At 38.6% G+C, this 23,470-nt stretch overlaps 2 protein-coding genes across 4 annotated transcripts; both read left to right on the plus strand.

Moving 5' to 3' along the window:
* Positions 1-4,080: 4,080 nt before the first annotated feature.
* On the plus strand, positions 4,081-12,347 carry LOC129378181 (uncharacterized). 2 transcript variants are annotated; one of them, XM_055058468.1, is made up of 15 exons: positions 4,081-4,227; positions 4,313-4,368; positions 4,937-5,092; positions 5,679-5,730; positions 5,811-5,836; positions 6,074-6,193; positions 6,306-6,395; positions 7,074-7,157; positions 8,037-8,109; positions 8,185-8,225; positions 8,312-8,398; positions 8,585-8,680; positions 10,055-10,139; positions 10,226-10,266; positions 10,377-12,347. In XM_055058468.1, exons 1-15 carry the CDS (start codon positions 4,146-4,148, stop codon positions 10,416-10,418), a joined length of 1,131 nt encoding a protein of 376 aa, XP_054914443.1. In that variant the 5' UTR covers positions 4,081-4,145; the 3' UTR covers positions 10,419-12,347. The 2 variants fall into 2 exon arrangements, with proteins under 2 accessions (XP_054914443.1, XP_054914444.1); XM_055058469.1 differs by having other exon boundaries at positions 10,058-10,139.
* Positions 12,348-13,323: 976 nt separating this feature from the next.
* On the plus strand, positions 13,324-22,708 carry LOC129378177 (E3 ubiquitin-protein ligase TRIM21-like). Of its 2 annotated transcripts, none has more exons than XM_055058464.1 (15): positions 13,324-13,390; positions 15,170-15,210; positions 15,285-15,524; positions 16,375-16,556; positions 16,669-16,750; positions 16,839-16,912; positions 16,990-17,071; positions 17,142-17,227; positions 17,729-17,818; positions 18,374-18,469; positions 18,553-18,656; positions 18,936-19,044; positions 19,153-19,297; positions 19,907-19,933; positions 20,805-22,708. In XM_055058464.1, the coding sequence occupies exons 3-15, from the start codon at positions 15,314-15,316 to the stop codon at positions 21,338-21,340; spliced, it is 1,824 nt and encodes a 607-aa protein (XP_054914439.1). In that variant the 5' UTR covers positions 13,324-13,390; positions 15,170-15,210; positions 15,285-15,313; the 3' UTR covers positions 21,341-22,708. The 2 variants fall into 2 exon arrangements, with proteins under 2 accessions (XP_054914439.1, XP_054914440.1); XM_055058465.1 differs by having other exon boundaries at positions 16,993-17,071.
* Positions 22,709-23,470: the final 762 nt, after the last annotated feature.

Genomic DNA, 23,470 nt, shown 5'->3' on the forward strand with positions numbered 1-23,470 from the left:
AGTTCTGGGCAATGTCTTTCTTCTTGCCATGGAAACAGTCAGTTCTGCATGATTCAAACTATTAACCCTTTACAATCGCCTCACTTTATCATTCGGATGTCGGAAGTGAAAGATGGGAGAATCGAACAGAGTGACTTACATTATTTCCACAAGTTGTTTTTACCAGTTTATTCGTGGCTTCTTCTTGTTGGAGTGGAGATAACTGGTCTGTGAACGTAACAAACCTGATTGGGGCTCATAGACAAGGCAATTTACAAAAGTTGGAGATTGCTGGCTTCCAAACCAACGCATACTTCCTCCACCCTGAAGCGTTAAGTTGCACCCCCACCAGGCAAAGCATTGTTTGTTTATTTGTTATAGGGTGTTTTTCATTCAGTAACAGTCACAGCAAAGAATCTCTTTGGTGAGAATCACAATATAGTACAGTCAGACTGTGAACACATAGGAAGACTGGGGTTTGGTGTTTTTCCACTGGAACGCCGTAACCACTGTTCTGCGTGCTGACAGCTTCAGGGAATAAAGTGACTAGTCACGTGTTGCTGGGCTCAAGTACAGATGACATCCAGAGTTGTCTTGGCAAATTACAAAAAGGTTTTTATTTACCTTTATACAAAAAGTCAGCCTGTCAACACTCGGTGCCTAACGCTCCCCAGCAGAACGGGAGAAAAACAGTATACTGCCGAGCAAACGGCACGTTCCAGGAACACACACCACACCGACGCATTCACTGACATAAAGGAAATATGAGACAGACACAAAACCTAACCATGTTCAGAAGCAATTAAGAAGCTGCAATGAACAATGAATGAACTTATAAACAAAACAAATTGGGTGGGGTACCTCAAATTAGTGCATCACTTAGAATTCCTTGCAAAAGTATTCAGACCCTTTGAACGTGATGCTCCAAACACAAACTTGAATGTATGTTCTTGGGGCACAATATGATAGATCATTGCAGATTAGTGCAATGATTTAATTATAGTGTGTTGTTGTCTATCCCATAAAATCCTTTTAAAATGAACTGAAATTGGTGTTTGTAATATCACAAAAACAGGCATGTTTAAGGCACAGTAGTCAGTTTTGCTAAAAATCGTCAAGTTACAAAATATATCATTCTGTGTTGGCCTCGTCTCCAAGTATTGAACCAGCATTGACAGCCGCCTCTCTCAGCTCAGCAAATGTTTGTCAATTTCAAACATTGACAAACATTATGACATGTTTGTCAATGGGACAAGAGCCCAGACCCTCTGGATGAATCAAATAGTGCAGGACAAGCTAACAATAAAAGGTACACAAATTTAGCTTCAGAACTTGTATTTTACAATATAATTTTAATGTTTGTATAATATACATCGCATCCATACAGTATCTTATTTTTATTGGATGAATTTAAAAGGGTTTGTTATTACATGATATTTGCAATAGACAAAGAAATGTGATGTAATCCAACTTCACAACCAGAGGCTTGGGGTTAACAGCATGGGCATTTTTGTCGTAATCTGTCTCCTCAAGACCAGTTGCAGAAATGAGCCTTCAGGTTTGCCACTGCTGTGGTTGGACCAAAGTGACGACCTATCACGGCCTGAGGGTCCACCAGGGAAGGATGGGCTGCACCCCGAGGGGTGCGAGGATCGCAGAGCCTCAGCAGCAGTACACGTGGAACCTCGGAGGACAGACAAACGTTAACTTGACTTACAAGCTGGACGTCCGGAACGCTGTCAAAATCGGTGGGCTGTCCAAATTGTGTCTCAAGATTCTTTCTGAACAGAGGGGTGACTCAAAGACTGACAAATGACTCTTGAAATTATGTCATGGACAGAAAGTTCAAATTATTATTCAGACGTGAGCCTCCAGACGTGTCACTGCGGCTGGAAGAAAATGACGAATTATCACGGCTTGAGGACCCACCAAGGAATGATGGGATGCACACCGAAGGGGGTGAGGATTCCCAAGGAAGAGCAGAGTGCCCAGAGGGACCCCTGGAAACCACAACTGGATATCAAAACACTTCCTGTCGCAAAGAAAGTTAATACGAAGAAGGAGGTATACAAATGACAATTGAGCAGTAATAGTGTCAGTTCATTGACACTAAGTGAAAACTTCTCCCGTTGACTTGACAGAATTCCCCAGAAATACCAAGGATGAGAAACTCCACATCAGCAGCAAAGGTCAAAAAAGGGAACAAGTCAGGTATATGCGATGGTCAAATGTGGCCCTCATAGCAATTAGCCAAATTCCTGATTAATTTCAGCGTTTCCTTTTTTCTCATAACTCCTCTTCTCAAAAAGCTACAAGGTCAAAGTCAACGCATCAGTTGGAGGAACGCTTCACACCTTTAAAGGTAAAGACGAAACACTAAGCTTTGATTATTTAGCGGTCAAAGATACTTTAATTATTCAAGACAATTGATCACAGAGCTAAAAAAAAAAAAACAACAGTAAGAGATTACATTCCCAATTATATACCAACGTTGTTGCTTAACTTATTTATCTGGGATGAAATAGTTGCTGGTTTTATTAAGTATCTTGGTTGTGATAAAGGATTATCATAGTAAATTGAAAATAAAGCTATTATTAACTATTATTTAATCACCAGGCTTTAAGGAAAATGGTTTTTGAATTGTCAGTCAAATACACTATATCAGATGTGATGAAAAATGAGCAGAAGAACATGAGAGAGGAACATTTATATCACTAAAGACAAACATTTGAATAACATTTGAATAAAGCTGAACGATTATAACTTACAACTGTACAAGTCTGTCTGTTTGAAGGTATTTTGTCACCACTATGTACAAAAAATGTTAAATACACAAGCAGCTTCCTCTTCTCGTCGCTACTAGCTTCTATAAGCTGCCGAGTGGCTAAAGCTAAGTATCTAAATATTAGCTGGATACTTGTGGTCTTCTCAACAAACCTCCTTGTCTGTTTGAAATCGTATCAGTTAATTTATTGATTTATGTAATTACAACTGAACAATTCCATGAAGTTTTGTGCTTTACTCTTCAAATTGTTTTGGGTGCTGAGTTTCTGTCCAGTGGCGAACTGGGACCAAAAAAACAAAACAATAAAAACACAAAATAAGGTGTCGTCCAGACAAGCCCACCAAATTTATAACGCACGTATGCGTACATATTTTGAGGCCTTCTAATGGGTTAACCCTACTGTGCAAGTCTTCAACCACATACCTTGAGTTAACAAGATTCAGCGCATGCGAACATGTGAAATACTGACAAAAAGTGTTTGTGGTTAACCAAAATAAAAAATAAAAAATGCGTATGACATACATTTAAAGTGGTAAAAGTTGTCAATACAGTCACTATTTAAAAAAACAACAATATTTTGTATGGTTTCTTTCTTCAGTCGTCGGAGGAGTACCGGGGCGCCGTCGGCTGCTATAGCCACAGAGCAACAGCATCTAGAATCAAGGCGGAGCCCGTGTCACGTACGCCTCAAGAGCATTCTGCTCCATGATTTTGGAGAATGAAAAAGGAAATTAAGCTTGAAAGTAAAACCTAATTCTCCTTTTATCGTTTTATTCGCAGCTCTGGAAGTCTATATTCCAAGATACCCAGATGGCCGCAGTGCAACCTCAGCAGAGAGCGACGAGTCCTCGCTTTATTTGCAGGTAGAGCTGGAAAATCTGTGACCCACTTTGATACAAATTCTTCAGTTACATTTTTCCTCTCTTTTTTTAATATTTAGGACAAATTCTTTCTGTATTTCTGTTACATTTTGCAAATTCCCAAACTGCACCGTTCTTACATTGGGAATACTTTTTAACATTTCAATAATTTCCAACCTTTTAGGTGAACCATTGGATCGGCGAAATCCCAGCTGTCGAACCGGAGGACCGATACGGATCTTTGAGTGAACATCCAAGAGCGCCAACTGAAGTCCCACAGGGAACGAAGGACTCACTGTCGCCGACGTCGGGGCAAGAAACGCCAAGATCTCAGCTACTAACAGAAATACAAAACTGCTTAAAGAGATTTAAAAAGAAGAGAAATGAAAAAATTATGAACTCTGGTCGCGATGTAGAACCATTTTTTCCATTTTTGGAATAATTGCAATAATTTAATCCAAAACCAACAGCAAATAGGTACAACCGCAAACTCTGTATGTATTGTCTAACTATGCATCTCTATGAGTCAGACTGTGGATGAATCATCAAGGATCTCAACCAACTCAGTCATAAAAGCTGAATCTATGGAGAAGAACCAATCATGTATGTACTAAATGATTAGTACGACATAAGAGTGAACCGAAGAGCCACGAAGCTGAAACTGACCACCTGACTTTTTTACTTCCAGGTCTTGCAACCCCACTCAAGAAACCCTCTGAAACAAAATCAGCAGCTGCTGAGCAGGTAAACAATTACCTCCTCATCAATTTGTCTCTTCTTACAGATTTGTGTTATACACAGGTTTTCACTAAACGGATCCATCTACATGACAAGTGATGTACTAGTGGGTGTAGTATAGAAACAGAAAACCCAACATCACCCAGAAACCATAACTTGATTAAAGGGGCAAGTTTGAATAAGTCATTTGAAGCATTCTGTGAAAAAAACATGGCATTTTGAAGTTGATGGCACGAAATTACAGTCCAGAATTTTTTCTTCAGTCTAGAATGCCATTAATTTCATTCAGAATTATGGCATAATTTAATTGTAAAGTTGACTGGAGAGCTGATTGGGTATTTAGAAAATGAAGCAAGAACCGCTAAAAAAAAAATAAATCACATCTTTCAAATCAAAAATTATATGATGAGTTTGCTTAACCCTGTTCTCCTTCTCCCAAAAATTAGAAGAAAAAAAAAACCCAAACGCATTTGACTGAAAGAGAAATGGAGCAATATTTTTAGACTGATTCATGACTGAATCATTTACAATTGAACTACATTGATCCGTCTATTTTTTTCTCTTTATTTTTTAGATAAATGAATCTGTCAGCAAATGTTCAACAACTCAACCTCCGGTTCCAGCTAAGAGGAAGAGCTTACTCCTATTCACTGGGACGCCAAAGAAAGAATCTTCAGCCAGCCCCAATGGAGAAGTGAAGAAAGATAACAAGAAAGAAGAACAGATGCAGGTTCAGTATTTGATGATTCATGTAACATCATAAGCATACTAAATAACCTTTGCTAGATGACTGTGCAATAAGGTTTGCAAAACTCCAAGGATAGGAGGGAATTTTATTTTGTACTGTAGTCAATCTCTTGCTGAACCAACAGCCAAAGAAGAAAGTGAACGTTTTCAATGTCAAAATAGCTCAAATCTCAAAGACTTTGTAGCTTTTAGAGAAAACGGTAATGAACAAAAAGCATCATGAATACCAAGGAACACTGTAGATACATCGGGGCTAAAGACGTAGAAAACTTTGAAGCAGAGCTTGGCTGTTAAACCTTCGGTGCCTCTGTCATTCTGTGATTGTTTGCATTTATCAATCAGATGGTTAAATATAACATTAGCATGTAAAATGCTAGTTTATTACATTTGAAATATGTTAACCAGCAATTATTGCACTCCAAAAAATCCTTATGGTATGAATATTGTGCACTGATGTTGCGATAACGATGTATTCTGTCCCTATAGCACATAAGTTTCTTCTCCATGTGTCTTCATCACCGTTTTTTCCACAAACATTTAGCATCTCCTGTGTATCTTGTATGTGGCAGAATGGGAGACAAACAACAAAAGTCAGCTCATCTCTGGAGGAGAAAAACTCACGTACGTAGAAAATGATCAGGCATCAGAACAAAGTCAGCGGCTTAGAAAATAAAATGAATTGTGACTCTCCTGTTTCGCAGACACAAAAGTAACGTCATCCGAGCAGGTAAGCAATAATCTTCTATGAAGTCTTACTTTTTATACATTTTTAAACTCTTTTTTTATTTACCTAAGGGTGGGGCACACTGCTCAAAAATAAAATTACAGATTTATTTAATAATAGATCTAATTTCAACCCATTTTCAATTGAAAGTTCAACTAATTCACAAAATCCATTCCACTACTTCCATGCTACGTCTTGCCACAGTATTTATTTTTAGTGACTTATTTGACCTGTTTTCAGGTGAGCCGAACAGCGCCCCCTGTGGTGCCACCAAAAAGGAACTTGCGTTCATTCCGAGTGAAGCAGCTGAGTGGGCGAAACGTTACTAACGACTTGGAAAGAGCCAACAGCGAAATGAAGGTACAGAGCTTTACACTTGGTAAAAATGTAGTTTTCTACTGGAAGCCTGTTGGGTTTCTTGTGTTAAAGGTTTATCCTCGGCCCCGGCTCTAACCACTCTACCTTATTTCAGGTGAAAGAACTGGTGCGGATGTTTTCCGCCTCGGCAGCCCAGGAGAACGCAGTAGAAACGGAGGAGAAACCCGGATCAGAACACCCACGAGTAATGCTTTTATTTTATTCAATACCATTAGAGTGTGGGTCTGTAAGAGGTGTGAGTCCATCAACTAAGAACGGCGCAAATTGAAATGACAAAAGTAAAGGATGCAAGTTTTTCGCTATGTTTTTGCACTGGGATCAGGTGGTTTTTCCAACCGCATCAAAATTAGTCTATTTCACAAAACTGCGATGGAAACATCACATGATCAACAGTCAGATGTTACTACTGGCGGAAATGACAAAGAAGACGACAGGAAGTGGTAGAGGATCGTTTCTTTTCCCTGCCAGATCGTTTCTTTTTCCTGCCAGTCCTCTCCCAGTGATCATTCAAAGGTGTTGACCCCACAGCTCTTCTTATTGGTAAAAATCACTGACTACAATTTCCTCGAAATGCTGAATACATAGCTTATCCCAAGTAGGCGGGGCATGTCGCTACAATGCCTGAATAAGATGTCGACGTCTCCTCTGATGGCTGAATTATGAACACATAATTCTTGTATCCATGAATTATGTACAACTTTATTGTGTGAACAAGCTTGCTCAAGTGTGACTTTAATTTCGTTAATTAATGGAAATGCCGGAGTTGCGAGATTGAGGGGGGTGAGGGGGGGAGGGGCAGATATTTGCTGAACATTTGTCCCCATTTGTAATGGATTGCACTTGGCGGCATTGAATCTTTCAGGTGAAGCTTCTCGCTCAAAGACATCCTGCCATGCCGGCCCAGGAACCCAGAATCCAACCAAAGGTGGAAGACAGGCAGGAGAAGGTGAATACACCATGCTTCTGTGACTTTAGCTATTAAGGCATTAGTGCTCATCACACACCAAGCATTTTCTTATTATCTATAAGCATCTTAATTATTTGCAAAGTCAGAAATTTAAATCATTAATGTCCCTCTGAGGAGGATTTTCATTTTAATGGCAGGTACCATTTTGAATATCAATTTTATTTTGCCATTCTTTTTCCTGTTTGCGTAATGTTGATTTGATGGAATGTGCTTGGTGAAGCAAATGCTCAGAAGTTCCCAGTTATCAATAAAATTCTCAATTCCAAGCTTTAAAAAAAAAAAACAATACTGGGACACGCCTTACACGCCTTACTGGGACTCAATCCAAAATGGCTGCCAAAAGTTGTACTCTTCATGTTCAGTTATTAAACATGTTTATGACCAGGCACGATAAGATAGTACTGCATTATTTCCGTGAGAACTTCAGGTATCCCGTGATACACATATCATAATATGCAATATAAAAAGATAAAAAGAGACAATGTGATAACCACAGTACACACATACAAGATAAGTGACTTCATAGTGTGAAACTGACTACATGCTATAAAGGTGTAAAGGACAGAATGCATTACAGTGTGTTGTATAAAATACATGCGATCAATTTTAGATTTAAATAGTAGCCTAAAAGTTTTATTATGGAAGTCAGAAAGTCTTTTTAAAAACAAAACCTCTAGAATAACAGCTAAAAACATTCAAACTATTTTACGATACAACTTTTGACGTATGATGAGGTAGTTTGATGTTGTGGAGTTGTTTGGCTTTTGCCGATTCAAGTCCTCTACGTAACAACCCACCTGCAGGTTCGATATTAAAAATAATTCACCACAATAAATGTTTTTATTTTATTTATCACAGCGAGCAACAGACATAAAACCTGACGTAACTCTGACAGCGGCAGAAGAGCCACAGGAGGAGGCTCCATCAATCTGTAAGTGTCTTTCCTCAGAATGATTCCTGGGTGTTCTAGAAGTCAAAGCTCGCCAGCGTTTTCTGTTCTCTGCAGTGTGTGAAGCAGCAAAACCCGACGCTCCCGCCAGCATGAAGGTACGACGGGTTCCTTGTTGGATATCCTACAGAGGGGAAACAAACTTCCACGTTGATATTTTTGCGCAACGCTGAATGCTTTGCAGGTGAAGGAACTGGCTCAGATTTTTTCGACGCAGGAAGCGGCGGCCGGGCCGAGGGAGAAACGCGGCCGAGGACACGGATCATTACAGGTGTTTCATTTAAAGCTGTATCCACCACCAGATGAGAATGAGATTCCTTAATTTGTTCTTTTATTTGAATAATGGTTTTCCTGCTTCTACTTGCTACTGCATTGTAGTTTGCCTTGTTTATGATTTGGTGCCTTTTGCTCCTTTGTTTGTGTTGCTGGATCTACTGAGAAGTTTCATATCTTACAGGTAAAACTGATGGCTCAACGATTTTCACAACCCACGTCCACGGATGCAATAGGTCAGCTAAAAAAGGAGGGTAATGACAGAGTACAACGAGCACAGGTACCTGTATTTTTCGTTTTTTCTGATCTCAGTCTATAAACTTAATATAAGACGCATTAACTTATTTGCTTCTGTGTAAAATCTGCTAATATTTTAATAGAAATTTGTAACATCTGTGGTCTAGAGGTGAATTTTTGTTATGAGCCTTCTGATTTAAATTTCTGACTTTGCAAATAATTAAGAAGCTTATAGATAATAAGAAAATGCTTGGTGTGTGATGAGCACTAATGCATTAATAGCTGAAGCCATGTTTGATTAGTGATTTAGCTGAAGTCATGTTTGATTAGTGCTTTAGCATTAGCTGAAATTATGTTTGATTACTGCTTTAGCTTTAGCTGAAGTCATGTTTGATTAGTGCTTTAGCATTAGCTGAAATTATGTTTGATTACTGTTTTAGCTTTAGCTGAAGTCATGTTTGATTAGTGCTTTAGCATTAGCTGAAGTCATGTTTGATTAGTGCTTTAGCATTAGCTGAAGCCATGTTTCATTAGTGCTTTAGGTGAATCCATGTTTGATTAGTGCTTTAGCATTCGCTGAATCCATGTTTGATTAGTGCTTTAGCATTCGCTGAATCCATGTTTGATTAGTGCTTTAGTTTTAGCTGAAGTCATGTTTGATTAGTGCTTTAGCTTTAGCTGAAATTTAAAAACAGATGAACCAGCAGACAGGTCTGGGAGAAAACTGTTAAGACGTTTAAATAACAATTACATTATAAAACGATATATCAAGCTTTAAACATATTACATAAACACCAAAAATTGCTCCTACTAACTCAGGTTCACTGAATATTAATGCAGAGTTGAAACATTTTAATGAAAATATTGTCTTGTGGCCTTTACTGAGTTAAGACAAGGAGTGTACACACATGACATTATATCTGTCCAACGTCGCAGAAAACATGGTTTTTCAGTACATGTGCCGCTTTGAAAAATGTAATAGTGAATATTATAATATTGAAGTCTTATCTTGGTGGAGGCGACACCCTGAGGCTGAGCAGCTCTTCTTGTTCCAACAGTTGAAGCTGCTGCTTAACAACTGGGCCTGTCTGAGTGTGCTAAACCACAACGGGGAAAGATTGAGTTAAATAAAAACAACAAACAAACTGGTTTTCATAAAAGTCGTCAAACAATATGCAGCTCCCGCAGTGTTTAAGTTTCCATGAGAGAGAAAGCACGTGTTGCGTTTTTCCACATTCACCTTGTTTTCTGCAGAGACTCGCCCTCTGATTGGGTGCATCTTAAACATGGTGGTTCCACACAGATCATCTGATTATCAGTAACTTAATTTTTAATGGAAGATTTTTTATTTTTTGTCATATTTGTTACATGAATGTTTTGTAGCAAGTCTTAATTTGGTCTAATCTGTGTTTTCCAGCAGAAGTTACCAGACTCAACATGTAACCCGTCGGAAATGAAAACTGCAGCACAAAAGCCCACCATGCATCAGGAACACAAACCCTGTATGAATACCTCTGCTAAATAATCACAGATCTTCAAAAATCCTGTTATTCTCAGTTGTATCACGATAACTTTCTGATTTTTGCAGATGAAGCATCTCAGGTCGCAGGTTTGTCCACGAGGTCAAAGGTAAGACATCACTTCAGCCTACTTTAACAACACTTCAGACTCTGGCTTTTCCATCCACCCTGTGTTTATGGTGCCATCAGAAGGTTGACTCATTCTTTTATGTGTTACAGGTGAAGGACCTGGCTCGGATGTTTTCAACTAAGACCATGTAGGGAAAAGTTCTCCTACTAAAAGAGAGCAATGAAAATCAAAGGCATTACTGTAAAAAGTTTGGAAGTGGAGAAGGAAGCATTTCCAAGAGTATCTCTCCATGTATGCATCCGATATCAACTATTTTTAAAATGTATACACTTTTGGTACAAGAGCCTCATGTTTCTGTGCAACGTCACCTCAAACTAGAATGGCTTCATCACCTGTTTCTGGTTGATTCATATCAGACTTGACAAAAAAATGACAGCATTCAAAACAAACAAACAAAACAGCTAGGCTAAGCTAACATTAACAGGCTCATGCTATGCTTTGATATGCCTTGTTGATGGTTTGGCTCACAGGATACTCCATCGCAGTCCTTGTTACTGAAAATGTTCTGTCTTGTAAATTTAAAAGATTCCTTCCTTTGAACATCGTAACATTGAATGAAGAGTGTTTCGGCTGCTTTCTGTGATCAAGGGACACCCTGTGTTCATGGATATGTAGCAAATGTAAAATTGGAGATCTTCACTGTGTAGGTATTTGACAGCTTCGCAACTCCCCTGCAGGTTTGAATGGGAGTTAATGCAACTTATGATGTTTTTGATTCCATGACGTAAACAAACAAATGGGTTGCGTGGGTTTTAGGTCCTTATCCAGAGGCTCAACAGAGATTAGGAGTTGAGAGGCGTCAGCGTGTTCACACATGCAGGAATGGTCTGACTTTAGGAGTTGAACCGAAACGCTGACACTCAGGTTGAACTGCTTCCTGTTCCAACTGAGAGAGGGAGTTGGTAGCAACCAGATGGGTTGTTGTCTGGGCATATCAGTCGGCAAAGGGAATGCTTAGGAAACCAACAAGTACACAAGCAGCTTTCTGTGTAATTCGTCAAGCGTCAGCGCAAACCTGCACCTGCCAGGTTTCTATTTCCCCTGAAATAGAAACCTTAAAACTTTGGTTTCTATTTCGAAACCACATCATAGAGTGGTGTGGTTTCTTTACATCTACTGGTTTACTTGGTGTTACAGAAGAGTTGTACCCTTTGCACAGGAACACGATGTTTCTGGACAGATATCAGAGGGCTGCTGCACAAAACCAGGAAGACGCGGTAGCGCGTTGGTTACCATGGCGATTTATCTTGTGCAGCTGGCATGCTTAGCCAGGCTAACAGCCGGGCTTAGCTAATGTTGCCAAGTTATCTGTTCAGTCACGCCGATCAGAGTTTCGTTCGTGTTCTGTCATTTTGTCATCGTCACCTGATCCATTTAGGCATTGTTACGGTTCGGTCGTGTTTCTGAATATGGCTGTTCTAAGTATATTGGAAATGACAGATCTGAAATTAAAATCATGTTGACGACTTTAGTTTAGCACACAATTGAAAAAAATGCACAGTTTAAGTCACGCAACGTTTAAAACACGAAATTATTTACATCATAAACAAACCTTGTGTCTATTGAGGAGGCTGCTAAAGAGGTACAATTTAATGATCGTTACAACTTAATGTGTCTTTTAGTTAAGCTGTCTTTGCACCAACTGTGGAACAGAAAATTGTGCCTCCAACATAAAAAAGCATCCTAAGTCAACATTGTTAAAAGTAATTAAAAAATAAGCAGCAAAAGTTTTTATTTTTTTAAGTTTTTGACCAAATGAGATAATGTTTCAGAACATTAGGGTGACGACTGAAGAACATTATTGTATGAATGTTTAGAACAATTTGATTGTTACAACTTTTTTTTATTACGTTGTTGAAGGTTGTGTGTCTTATTAAAGGTACTCCTATTCCATGTTTTGTCACATTATAAAAGTGTTACTTATTCGCTCCTACAGAAATGTTGCTTGTTTTCCTCCCGTTGTTTCGTTGCAGTTTTGTTGTTGTGGGTTCTACCAGAAACATAACCTGACTTCCTGTCGCTGCACATTTAAAGGCTTTAAGCTCACATGTATGTTCTTATACATGACAAATAAAAAAATGTTTTATATTTAAATTTGTGAAACTAACTCTTGTCCAGTGTTTTTACTTTAGTAGTTGATGTGTTTTTAGTTATGTATTTTTTTTTACCTCATATGGGCTTGAAGATATATTTGTGCTCAGTGCTTAAATGGCTTCGTTATCTCTTTCCAGTGGCAACTCCAGAAAAATTTTATATCATTACTGAAAACATTTTTCCTAAGAAGGGGCCCATGGCCCTCTTCCTCCCCCTTTTGGGAACACCACTGTATACTTCGCTCTGAATTTAGCTTCATGTAATGGAAGGCAAATGAAAATATTCATGGGTAAATTTGACAGTTATATCATGATTATTTACCTTCTTTATTTAAAAACAAAAAACCCAAAGTAATCTCAATAAATGTCTAAAATTTATTGAGACAAATTAGTGTTGTGAAAAGTGGTTCGCCCAGGGCGCCAGACAGGCTGGGGCCGCCTCTGGGTCTGACCTCCTTGTTTGAAGTTAAAAGCAAAACTGGGTTTGATTTGGAAATGAAGGTCATAAATTCTGCAGTAACTGGTTGAGTTACTGCAGTTGATGATAACATAACTTTTGCTCTCTAGCAGGATCCTGTTTCTGATGATCAGTGCTTTAGTGCAGTTCTTTCTTCATATGAAGTTTGCATGGGTGAGCAAATACACATTTTGTATTTACTCAAGTTGTCTTCGGTAGATTATTTGATCACGTGAAGAACAATGTTATTAGGGCCATTGAAGATAGAAAAAACTGGAGTAAAGTTGTGCGATAACTCAATTTTTATTTTATTTTTAAATTTTGTTTTAAACGACCATTTTGAGATTCATCTCACAAACGTTCTAGAGGGGGGGGGAATGGACATGTCTGAGTTTCAAAAGTCAGAAATGCCACCCCACCCCTGTCCTGCATCTTTCTGTTGGCTGAAATGAAACCGAAAGTTTTCAGCAGTCAAATGAGGTGAGGAGAGGCAGAGAGAGGAGGAAACGAGCGTCAGATCAGGCTGAGGCGCAGCGGCGTGAGGCAGCGTCAGGTGAGTGTCTGCACCTTCACCTGGCTTTCAGTAGAAGAGTGAACGAAATGTGAGTTAGCTGTTCAGCGTTATGCTCGTTGAACTGTGAGGATGATTTGCAGGCTGCGAAGAGTGAAATAAAAAAGTAGAACAACAACAAATAATCGCAAGTATTTAAATGATGATCAGGTCCTGCGAAGGCAACAGTTTCAGCGGGGAATTAAAGAAATGTGACCGTAGAAAGGAAAAGCGGGGTGAAATGGATTCGTGCTCAGGTGGAAAGCAAAACTCGGGAGTTTTGCAAGCGAGGCGTGTCTGCAGCTCGGGGAACGTCAGCCGCACAGTTTCTGCTTCCCGACTTAAACAAATCAGATGCAGAAACAATACATCTCTCTGTGGACGCTTCTCTCTGTGAAACGTCCACAGAGAGATGTACACACACAGATGTACACACACAGATGTACACACACAGAGTAGCTACTTCTGCAGAAGTGAGTTCTGATTTTAACATCGCGGTGTTTTCACGAGAGACGATGGGCATTTGTTTAACCCCACTAGAAAACTGGTTTCTCAACTCAGTGGTTCCCAAAGAATGTCTGGGGCCCCATATGGATTACAATAAAATCCCCACCGAAAAAAATCAACTGGGCACACGGATCGTTCATAAACCTGTACAAATATTTTGTTTTCAAGCTCCACTGAAGTTTATTTCACATTTCAGGTTGCAACAAAACAGTGAAACACTTTTTGTGTAACTGGTTTTGCGTCCTCCTCTAGGGGGCGCCCCACACAGTTTGGGAGCCACTGACTTCACGTCAGTTTTATTCCCTCAAGTTATAACTTCGTGCAAGGAAGATGGCACATTATTTTGAAAGCATATCGCGCACTAAAATCTGAAAAGTGCGGCGTGCATATGCACTGTATCCGGGCGGTTTTGGAAGGAAATGGGCCACCAGTAACAGCCCACGTGAAATGAAAACATCCGTGACAAAATGTGTGTGAAACAGCGCCCTCATCTGGTCAGAACCGGGATATTTATTGAAACGTATCCAGCAGCTGGTTAGCCTATTTATTTACCTAGACATGCAAACATTGGTGTGGCCATTCTTGTCATAATGATGATCATTATGCAAGCTCAAATATTAGCCATGACAAAAATATCCTGCATGTGATCCTTCGAAATGTTTTGTAAAGTTGTAATCCCGGTTACCAGACATACAAAGAATTTCAGCTTGTATTGCAATAATAATAATGCAAAATTTTATTTAAACATTATTTATAAATGTAAATAAACAAATTCGTTGACATTTAATAAGCAGATTTCAAAGTAAGGGAAACAGATTTGTCTGATGCTGCGTTTTAATTCACCTCAATGTTGATGTATTTATCAGCAGTTCTTTAAAGTAGTTTTTTATTCTTACAGTTTGTGTTTAAATGAGTACAATCTGCAACAAGTTTTAGTCTTAAGGCTCTGAGCTGTGCAACACAACCAGTACCACTAGAGGGAGACAAATCATACACTTCCTGGCTCTTATATTCTAAACTCTGGAGTATGGAGGGTGAGAGGTGGTAAAATTAAATAAATATACCATAAAATACATATGTGTAAATCTCCCATTAATTAGTTAAGTGCATCATATTTTTTTAAGTGCATCACTAAATAATTAAATGTTACATAATTGTGAGATATGCAATTTAATAATGAAACGTTCCATGAGATAATTGCATTTCTTTCCAGATAATTTCTATCTTTGTAGAAAATTCTGTTTAATAATATATTTACTGATTGCACTTTAACAGAAACGTCAGGAAAGACTTGTTCAGAGGACCCAGCAGAGAAGGTAAATCATGGTTCGGCGCAGCTGGTCTCACAAGTGGCTGAAAAGAACTGATGTCATTCCTGTGTTTCTCTCAGGATAGATCTCCGATCCCAACCCGTCTGACATGAGTCTGCAGGTTTGCCACTGCGGTTGGTCCAAAGTTACCTCTTACCACGGCCTGAGAACTCACCAGGGGAAGAAGGGATGCACACCCAGGGGAATGCACATCCCGGAGAGCAAACAGTTTACTTTCTTTCCACAAAGTTACAACCAACCAAGACTAATCAGTTCATTTGACCTCCCTATGGGTATTTTTAAGACTCCTTTGATGTTTGGTAAGTGCTTCAATTTATTGGTCTGGCTGTTTAATTACCTATTGTTATTTTTTCACTAATAGCCAATGATCATTTTGTCTGCCTCAACTGGATTGCAAAATGTTTTTGATTGGCCTGGAGTCTGAGTATTTGTGGGTTTAGTGGCAGTACTTGTTCAAAAATGTATTTCCACCTTTTATGTTTTGCAAAAACCAGAGGCGGTATGTTTAGTGTAGAAAAATTAAATCCAGTTTTATATGATTTTGGTATTTCACATTTTAAGTGAGAATAATTCAAGGCCAAACTTTTACTTGGGTGTTTAAATCAAATGACTACTTCAAAGTCATCTCATTTAGTTGTTTTCTGTCGCTAATACTTTTAGCAACCTCATCAGACCATTATGTCGCTTAGCAACACAACAAGCTAACTCAGCCGTCTGAAAATCCCAATGGCTAAAGTCCACTGTTGTTTTGTGCCAACATGTTGAAAATGTGTTGAGATGAAAAGTTAATGCACATAAAATAGCCCATCATTTTGCTTTGATCCTAAAATGTTTCAACCTAGAGAAACTTACCAGTCCAGAGTTCGCACACAGCTATCATGTCAATGCAGGACAGTCAGTATATTTTGCTTGCTAGTAGAAAATGGTGGAGAAACTGTTTCCATAACTTCCTGTATAGCATCGGACCTTCAGGTTTTTCTATTATGGATGCGTACAATGACACTTGATGTTTACAAATTTTCTCTGTTGTCAACTAATCACCAAATAATTCTCTGCTGCATCTTCTAAAAGGACGTTTCTGAAAAGATTTAGGTAACTAATTACCTGTTGATTGAAATAAATAATGTTTTTTTTGTGTGTCTCCATAAGAACCTTCAGAATTTGAGAACCTGGATGCTTTCCATGACCTGGGAACTCATCGTCGGATGGTGGGACCCACACCAAAAGAATTAAGAATACCAGAGAGTAACCAGAACTTCCAGAGCAACATGTTGGAGCAACCTAATCAAATGAACAACTGGTCAATTGTGAACACTCCAGTAAAGGAGGAGGTATAGCTCATTTCAGATATGGATACACAAACATGTAAATGAGTTCTACCAATCATTGACAGGTAAATGTGAGAGTTAACAAGCTAAAACACCTTTTACTTCTGTCTGACAGAAACTGTTCATCTCTCCAAACCTTCCCACCCAACTGAATTATGGGCTGACTCAAACACTCAGACAGGACATGAACCAACGAAGTATGGAGGACTGGCAAGATCAAAACATGATATCAGATGAAAAAAATGAAATAAGCTGCTTTAATCATCTGCCTTTCGCTTCCTACAGTGGTCAAAACTGAACAGGATTCTCAACAAATGGTTCCAACCTTGAATACTACCACAGTTCCACTTGGTTCCCAGGTACAATAAGTTTTCAGTTTAAGTTTTTTGTGGATGAAACTGTGTCCTTAACAATGTATCCTCAATACGTTTTTCAGCAGACAGATGCATCACCACGGTCAACAGATCTGGTGAACTCTCCACCATCACGGATCCTGCAAACCGAGTCCGACTCATCACGTGAGTTTTATAAACAACATATTAAATATGTGTAGCGACATTGAGTGCGAGTAAGGTTTGCCCTCTGTAGTTTTTCAGACTCCACAACCTTCCCGTCGTGGCTCTCCATCCTCGGAAAACGCACGCAGATCGCTTGACTTCTCTTCTGTTGTTTTGGTACGGTAACTTTCTTGTGAAGTTAAGTGTATTGGTAGAAGTCTCATTGATTCTGAATGTGGTGTACTACTCCTAACATATATTGATCAAAAAACCCATCAAAATGTAAAAATGCTTTTAAATTTAAATCTTAAAGCTGTTTCTTTGCCATGATGCCTTTCAACCATGAAATAACCTAAACCTACTGAGGTAATGGCCTTTATTTTGAGTCATAATACAGAATGACCCAAAATCTACGCCATATTACCACCACCAGATGGTGCTGTTTTGCTTTTTATTTTTAACATGACCATAACACATGAAGGGTGTTGCTGTAAAGTTTGACACAGCTGGGCACATTTGTAAACCTCTGATTTTTTTGACTTATTAAAAGGCCTATTTTTTTGTTTTGTATTTTTTTTACTGTAAATCTGACCTCTCAATAATCAATAAACGTCTGATTAAAAAAATAATTTTAATGCTGGTTCATTGTTTTATGCTTAACTTTTTGCTCTGTTACAGGGTGCAATAGACTCATTCATTGAAACAAACACACACGAGGATGCAGTTACTGACAAGAAGAAAGAAAGAGAGGCTGAAAGGCTGCTGCAGGTGAAACATTTTTAGTGTGCCATCTATGACCAGACCTGAATTATCACAATTTTTTAAAACATTTTTATATGACTTGTTAGCCTATTGGGGTGTAACTGTTTGCCATGGTTACCGTCCTTTATCTTGTTGATGTGGCTAGTGTTTTAATATTGAAGATTATCTCCTTTTTTTCAGTTTCCTAAGCCGTTGTTGTCAGTGATAAAATAAGTTATGTTGCAAAATGGCTTCAGTAAATGGAATGTGCCTCAAAAAAAAAAAAAAATGGCCGAAGCTTCAGTTGCCAGACATTATTTAGTTGGGGTTTTGCAACAATTTTGGTCAGCTCTCAATGAGACACATGAAGTCCCTCTGAATAAGACAAAGTGTCCATGGTGCCCAGAGGTGCCAGAATATGATTTTTCTAAAACTGTAAATTTCCAATTCATATTTAGAATGCAAATTGTAGAATAGGAATTGCATTTGTACCCATTTTGGTCACAATAAGCAGTCATCTTGACAGCAGGAAATATCGCGCTTGTGTGTGTATTTCTACACCTACCTTCACCTTCTTTCAAGGCACAGCAAGACAAGATGAAGACCCTGTTACGGCAGAAAATTCACATCCGGGAGCAAAAGATGACTGAAGTCAGATCAGCCGTGAAAAACTGCAAGGTAAGCTGCAGACGCTGCCGCCGTGTTGGACGATTTTGGATTTATCAGTTGTACCCACGGTATATCCCCATCCCTGTTTTCAGAGTAGTTTGGATGCTGAATGGCTGCAGATCCACACTGTCTTCTCAGAGGTGATGAAAGTCGTGAACGATGCCCGGACGAAAGCTCTCGAGCCAATCGAGAAGAGGTCAGCCACGTTTATCTCAGTAACATTTTTAAAACATCCTTCGGGATGCTTTGCAAAGTTTAACTTTGTGACGTGGACACATCTAACAACACGGGCTGTGATGCTGGAGCTTTATTTTCCTCAGCCACTGCATCTTCCCTTGCCACTGAAATGCATACAAACTAACAGAATGGGAATTTGATTAAACGTTGTGCATACTTGAGATGACAGCAGACCAATTTTATCGAGTTGATGGATAAGTTTTACTCAAACTAAAAGCCTTGTGTGTTCTGCTCTTAGGAGACGAAAGGTAAAAAGAGACGAACAGAGTCTCCTGCAGAAGCTGCAAGGAGAAATTGATCGACTCAGAGACTCCATTGATGAACTAGACAGAAGCCAGGACTTACAGGTGAGGAGTCCCTCCACCTTCACACTCTTTTTTTAGTATTATTTTAGCAAAACACTTTCACTTTCTCTAACTCTTGTCCTTCTTTGCTCCTTCCTTTGAAACACACAGGCCCTTTCACTTTCAAACTTGGATAACTCCAAAGAGATTCAAAATCTAAAAGTTGACACTTCCTTCTCCTTTGGCACCCTGAAAGCAACAACATCTACCATGATGAAAAACATCCAGTGGCATCTGGAAAACCTCTCTTCCCTCGGTAAATCTTTGTTTTTCCCAAATGACGCAATTTTGCTTAGTCGTCAGTCTAAGCAAGTCTACTGGAGTGTCAGATGTAAAAACAGCATTTGTTACATTTCCAACTGGTGAGGTTCTCTTTCACACTGCATTGTGTCAAACCCTTTGAAAAACCTGTTACCTCCTCCTCGCCTGTGGTGGCGCTGCACCCAGAACTACTGAAGGAAATTACATGAAAGCCTCTGAAGAAGACACTGAGCAGAATTTTCTTTTTCAGGAAATGCAAACAAAAATGGGCCTGATTTTAGCAGTTGAAGGATTTCTCTATTGTCGTTTGGAAAAATCCACCAGCGTCATACTTCCGCGTTTCTTTTGGCTGTTACTAGAATGCCTTCTGTTATAGTCCGCTTAACATTCATATATGCATTTAAACCACATCTGACTTTTTTTTCTTGGTCAGCATCAGAATTTTATTAAACATTCACACCTCTCTAAACAAACTGGACATTCTAGGCAAACAACAGGAGTTTGATTATAGCTCACTAAACAGAGCTGGTGTGAATAAACCCAAAATATGTATTTCTTTTTCTAAGGATCTGTGTTTTACCCACATTCTGTTCTTTTTCCACAGAGCTCAAAAGAATTACAACCTTTGCAGGTGTGTATACCCAAAAATGTATATGTAACATGCACTGTTCTGATACTGTACTTTTTTTATTTCTTCTGTTTTTGTCTCAATTAAAAAAGTTATTTTAGAGCATCAAACAAAGACTAACATAGCAAATGAAACTTTAATGAAATATTTCCTCAGTGGTGGGCACTGCTGACAAGAAATTAGCTAAACCTCAGGCAATATTTATAAACATTAGCTCCACTAACAGATGCTAACATGGGATGTAGCAGAAGCTAATGCAAAAGAACTAACTTTAGCCATGTCGATATCCACATGGCTGAAGTTATCGATGGCACAACATATGCCGCTTTCAAAGTTAGAAAAATGCTAAATTACGTTTTTCTAACATGCTAACTTTGCACTGTGCTAATTTTTCAGAAGTATGCACAGAAGAAAAAAACACAATGTAAGGGAACCTGACCCAGTGTGGAAATTTAATGACCATATCATAAGTTACATGTGATTAACCTTTAACTTAATATCATATGTTAAATGTTTTCCCTCTGAGAAAAGTGAAAACCAAATTCAGGCCTCATTCCTGGCCCTACTTGTGTTTTCTTCATTCTGTATCTATTACTCAGACTCCATCAGTTCCTCCATCATGTTTCCTTCACGTTTCTGGCACATTGAGCTAATTGGTTCAATTGTAAAGCATTCAAGTACTAAGGATAAATAGTTCTGCTATTCCTCAGCCTGTGCCTATTATTCTTGTTGTTGCCAATCTTGTTGTTTATTGACCACCCTTTACATTTACAATGTATTCATCATGCTTCTCCCATCCTTGTTGTATTTTGGTTGTTAATCCCATCGTGACTCTTGTCAAACCCTTAACTCTTCGGCCATTTTCTGACCACAGTGGATGTAAAGCTGGACTCAGCCACGGCCCACCAGTGCCTCGTCCTGTCCAACGACGGGAAAAGCGTGAGAGACGGAGGAGAGAAGCCGAAAGCTCCTGACAATCCGGAGAGGTTCGACACATTCGGCAGCGTCCTCGGGATCAATCGCCTGAACCGAGGCAGGTCGTACTGGGAAGTCGAGGTGAAAAACAAAAGCGGTTGGGATCTGGGTGTGGCACGGCGGAGTGCAAACCGCAAAGGGGTGCTCAAGGTCAACACGGACAATGGTTACTGGGTGGCCGTGCATTTCGAAGACAGGAAGTACGCAGCCCTGACGGTACCCCCCACAAGCCTCCCGTTGAACAAGAAACCCCAAAAAGTCGGCGTGTTTGTCGACTATGAGGAAGCAGTTGTGTCGTTTTATGACGTGACGAACAAGTCGCACATTTTCTCGTTCACCGAGTGTCTGTTCAATGACGACGTTTTCCCTTATTTCAGTCCACATCCTAAAGTGAATGATAAAAATGTTGATCCACTGATTATATCTGCTGTATAAAAGCAGATGACATTACATTGAGTCGTAGGATATTGTCACCATAAAAATCTTTGGAAAAATACCATGTAATAATCACTGGTGTCACACGAGCGGTAACAATTTGTAGCAAATAAATTGAACCAATGTATTTTAATATATTATATTCTTTACTTTTATTAAGTTAATATACAAGTTTATTTTTTCAAATGAACATCCATGACATCCTATTTCGCCAGCTAAGAATGATGTTATGCTCAGTGGCTCAGACACTCTGCAAAATTTGAAACATACAATTCATGTAAGGCAGATGACCATTGATCTTTATACGTCAGGAAACGGCTACAAGAGCTTAACTCCTGACGTAACATCTCAGTAGTCAAACCAAACTGGAACATTTTTGAAGCTCCAGCTATGGCACAAGGTTCAAGAAAGACTAGGTGAAGGCCGATGACTGGCAACTAGGCAACATTTCCCCTTACGTAACTCTTACATAAGACAAAATGTTAGATCAGATTCTTTTGAAAGTGCCAGGCTGACTTAAATTTTCTCTGGTTGCTTAAAGCACCAACTGAACAACATACGCAACTAATAAAAGGCTAGTAAACATTTCTCTCATTCACAAGACACAATCAAGACCCGTTTTTCCAAATTCAAATATGTCCAGTCATCAAAAACAGTTGCAGTCATGGCGTGGAAGGTAAAGTAGCATCTTTTAAAAGTTAAAGTTGAAAAGATTGTTGAAAAAACAACAGCTGCAGGCTAGCTACCTAAGAAGAGAGCTAAAGTAATTGTGTTAAGAAACCCAACTATGAGAGGCACCACTGGCTACTTATTTTAACAAACTTTTTTAAAATTTATTATTTTTTACCAATACTAGTGCTTCACTATCGTCAAAAACATTTCAACAGCAACTTAAAAAAACATGCAACATCTTAACTGGGATACTTGAAACAATATCAATATAAGAATGTCTTAATCTGTATATTTTTTAAAAAGATGAGAAGTACAGTTGGGAATTTCTTCTAATAATCTTCTTTAGGGTTGTGGAATATGATTGTGATGTAGATAAAAGTGAATACATAATATTAATGCACTGTTTTATTTTGAAATCAGTTAAAAATGTTTTGTTTGGCTACTTTATTTGCATGTGTTGCAGAATATTACCCCATTCACTTTTTCCTTGTTTTTTCTCTGTACAATTTTGGTCACCAACACACTGAGAATGTGTTGGTTTTTGACTTTCTGCAGATCAGATGTAATGGTGGAAGTGACAATAAAACTTCATTGTTCAAAGAAATGCAAATTGAGGACACACACACAAAAAAAGTATGTTTTTCTTCAACTGTAAAATTATTATAATAAAAGGGAAGGTATATTTTGAATGATATATTTTTATTGAAATAAATAATGTAATAAATCTGTTTAGTGAAACTTTCATTTACTTTTATTTGGATCTAATAAATATAAATCACAAAAAACAAGACATACACATGTTAAAAAAAATAAAGAACAAAAAACAAAGAACTGACAAATTTATGGGACAATTAATCTTGGCTTAAAATATGGGACATCCCGGCTAATTCGGTGCAGATAGCGCCACCATAATTTTTCAATGACCGATCACGTGAACAAGCTTGTTCACATGTGATTTGAAATAATTTCTTATGTAATGGAAACACCACGATTGTGAAATGTATTTTTTGATTAAGCAGAATATCGACAAAGATTTGTGTACATTCTGTAATGGAAACAGCAAGTGATAAAGAACAATGATCAGAAAACAAATTCAAAAACCAATGGATCCTGATAAAGAAAAAAACGTAAATTCAGTCATATATTAGCCGCTCAAATATACTTTGTAACATATTTCCCAAACTTTTAACAGCCAGGAAAGCAACTTGGCTCGCACATCTGTTGCTGTTTGCCACATAGTTTCCCAACGCCATGTACACACACATCGCAGTGAACCAGTTTGCAGAAGTTGCACCTATAGGAAGCACTTTCAGTACTTTCCTGTGAAGAATGAATTATTCAACTGGCAGTTGGTTCCACCCAAGCTGAAGTATAAAGGAGTAGCAATGTTTCCACATTTCCACGTTTCTTGACGAGGACTCCACTTTCAGACGACAGATTCATTCACAGAGAAGGTGA

Source organism: Poeciliopsis prolifica, unplaced genomic scaffold (assembly GCF_027474105.1).
Source record: "Poeciliopsis prolifica strain line A6 unplaced genomic scaffold, Auburn_PproV2 SCAFFOLD051, whole genome shotgun sequence".
Lineage (NCBI taxonomy): Eukaryota > Metazoa > Chordata > Actinopteri > Cyprinodontiformes > Poeciliidae > Poeciliopsis > Poeciliopsis prolifica.

Coding starts and splice junctions, on each gene's coding strand:
- LOC129378181 (XM_055058468.1), top strand. CDS start 4,146: ATGAGTCAGACTGTGGATGAATCATCAAGGATCTCAACCAACTCAGTC. Junction 4,228..4,312: donor TATGGAGAAGAACCAATCAT/GTATGTACTAAA, acceptor TTTTACTTCCAG/GTCTTGCAACCCCACTCAAG. Junction 4,369..4,936: donor AATCAGCAGCTGCTGAGCAG/GTAAACAATTAC, acceptor TTTATTTTTTAG/ATAAATGAATCTGTCAGCAA.
- LOC129378177 (XM_055058464.1), top strand. CDS start 15,314: ATGAGTCTGCAGGTTTGCCACTGCGGTTGGTCCAAAGTTACCTCTTAC. Junction 19,298..19,906: donor GGAAAACCTCTCTTCCCTCG/GTAAATCTTTGT, acceptor CTTTTTCCACAG/AGCTCAAAAGAATTACAACC. Junction 19,934..20,804: donor AAGAATTACAACCTTTGCAG/GTGTGTATACCC, acceptor TTCTGACCACAG/TGGATGTAAAGCTGGACTCA.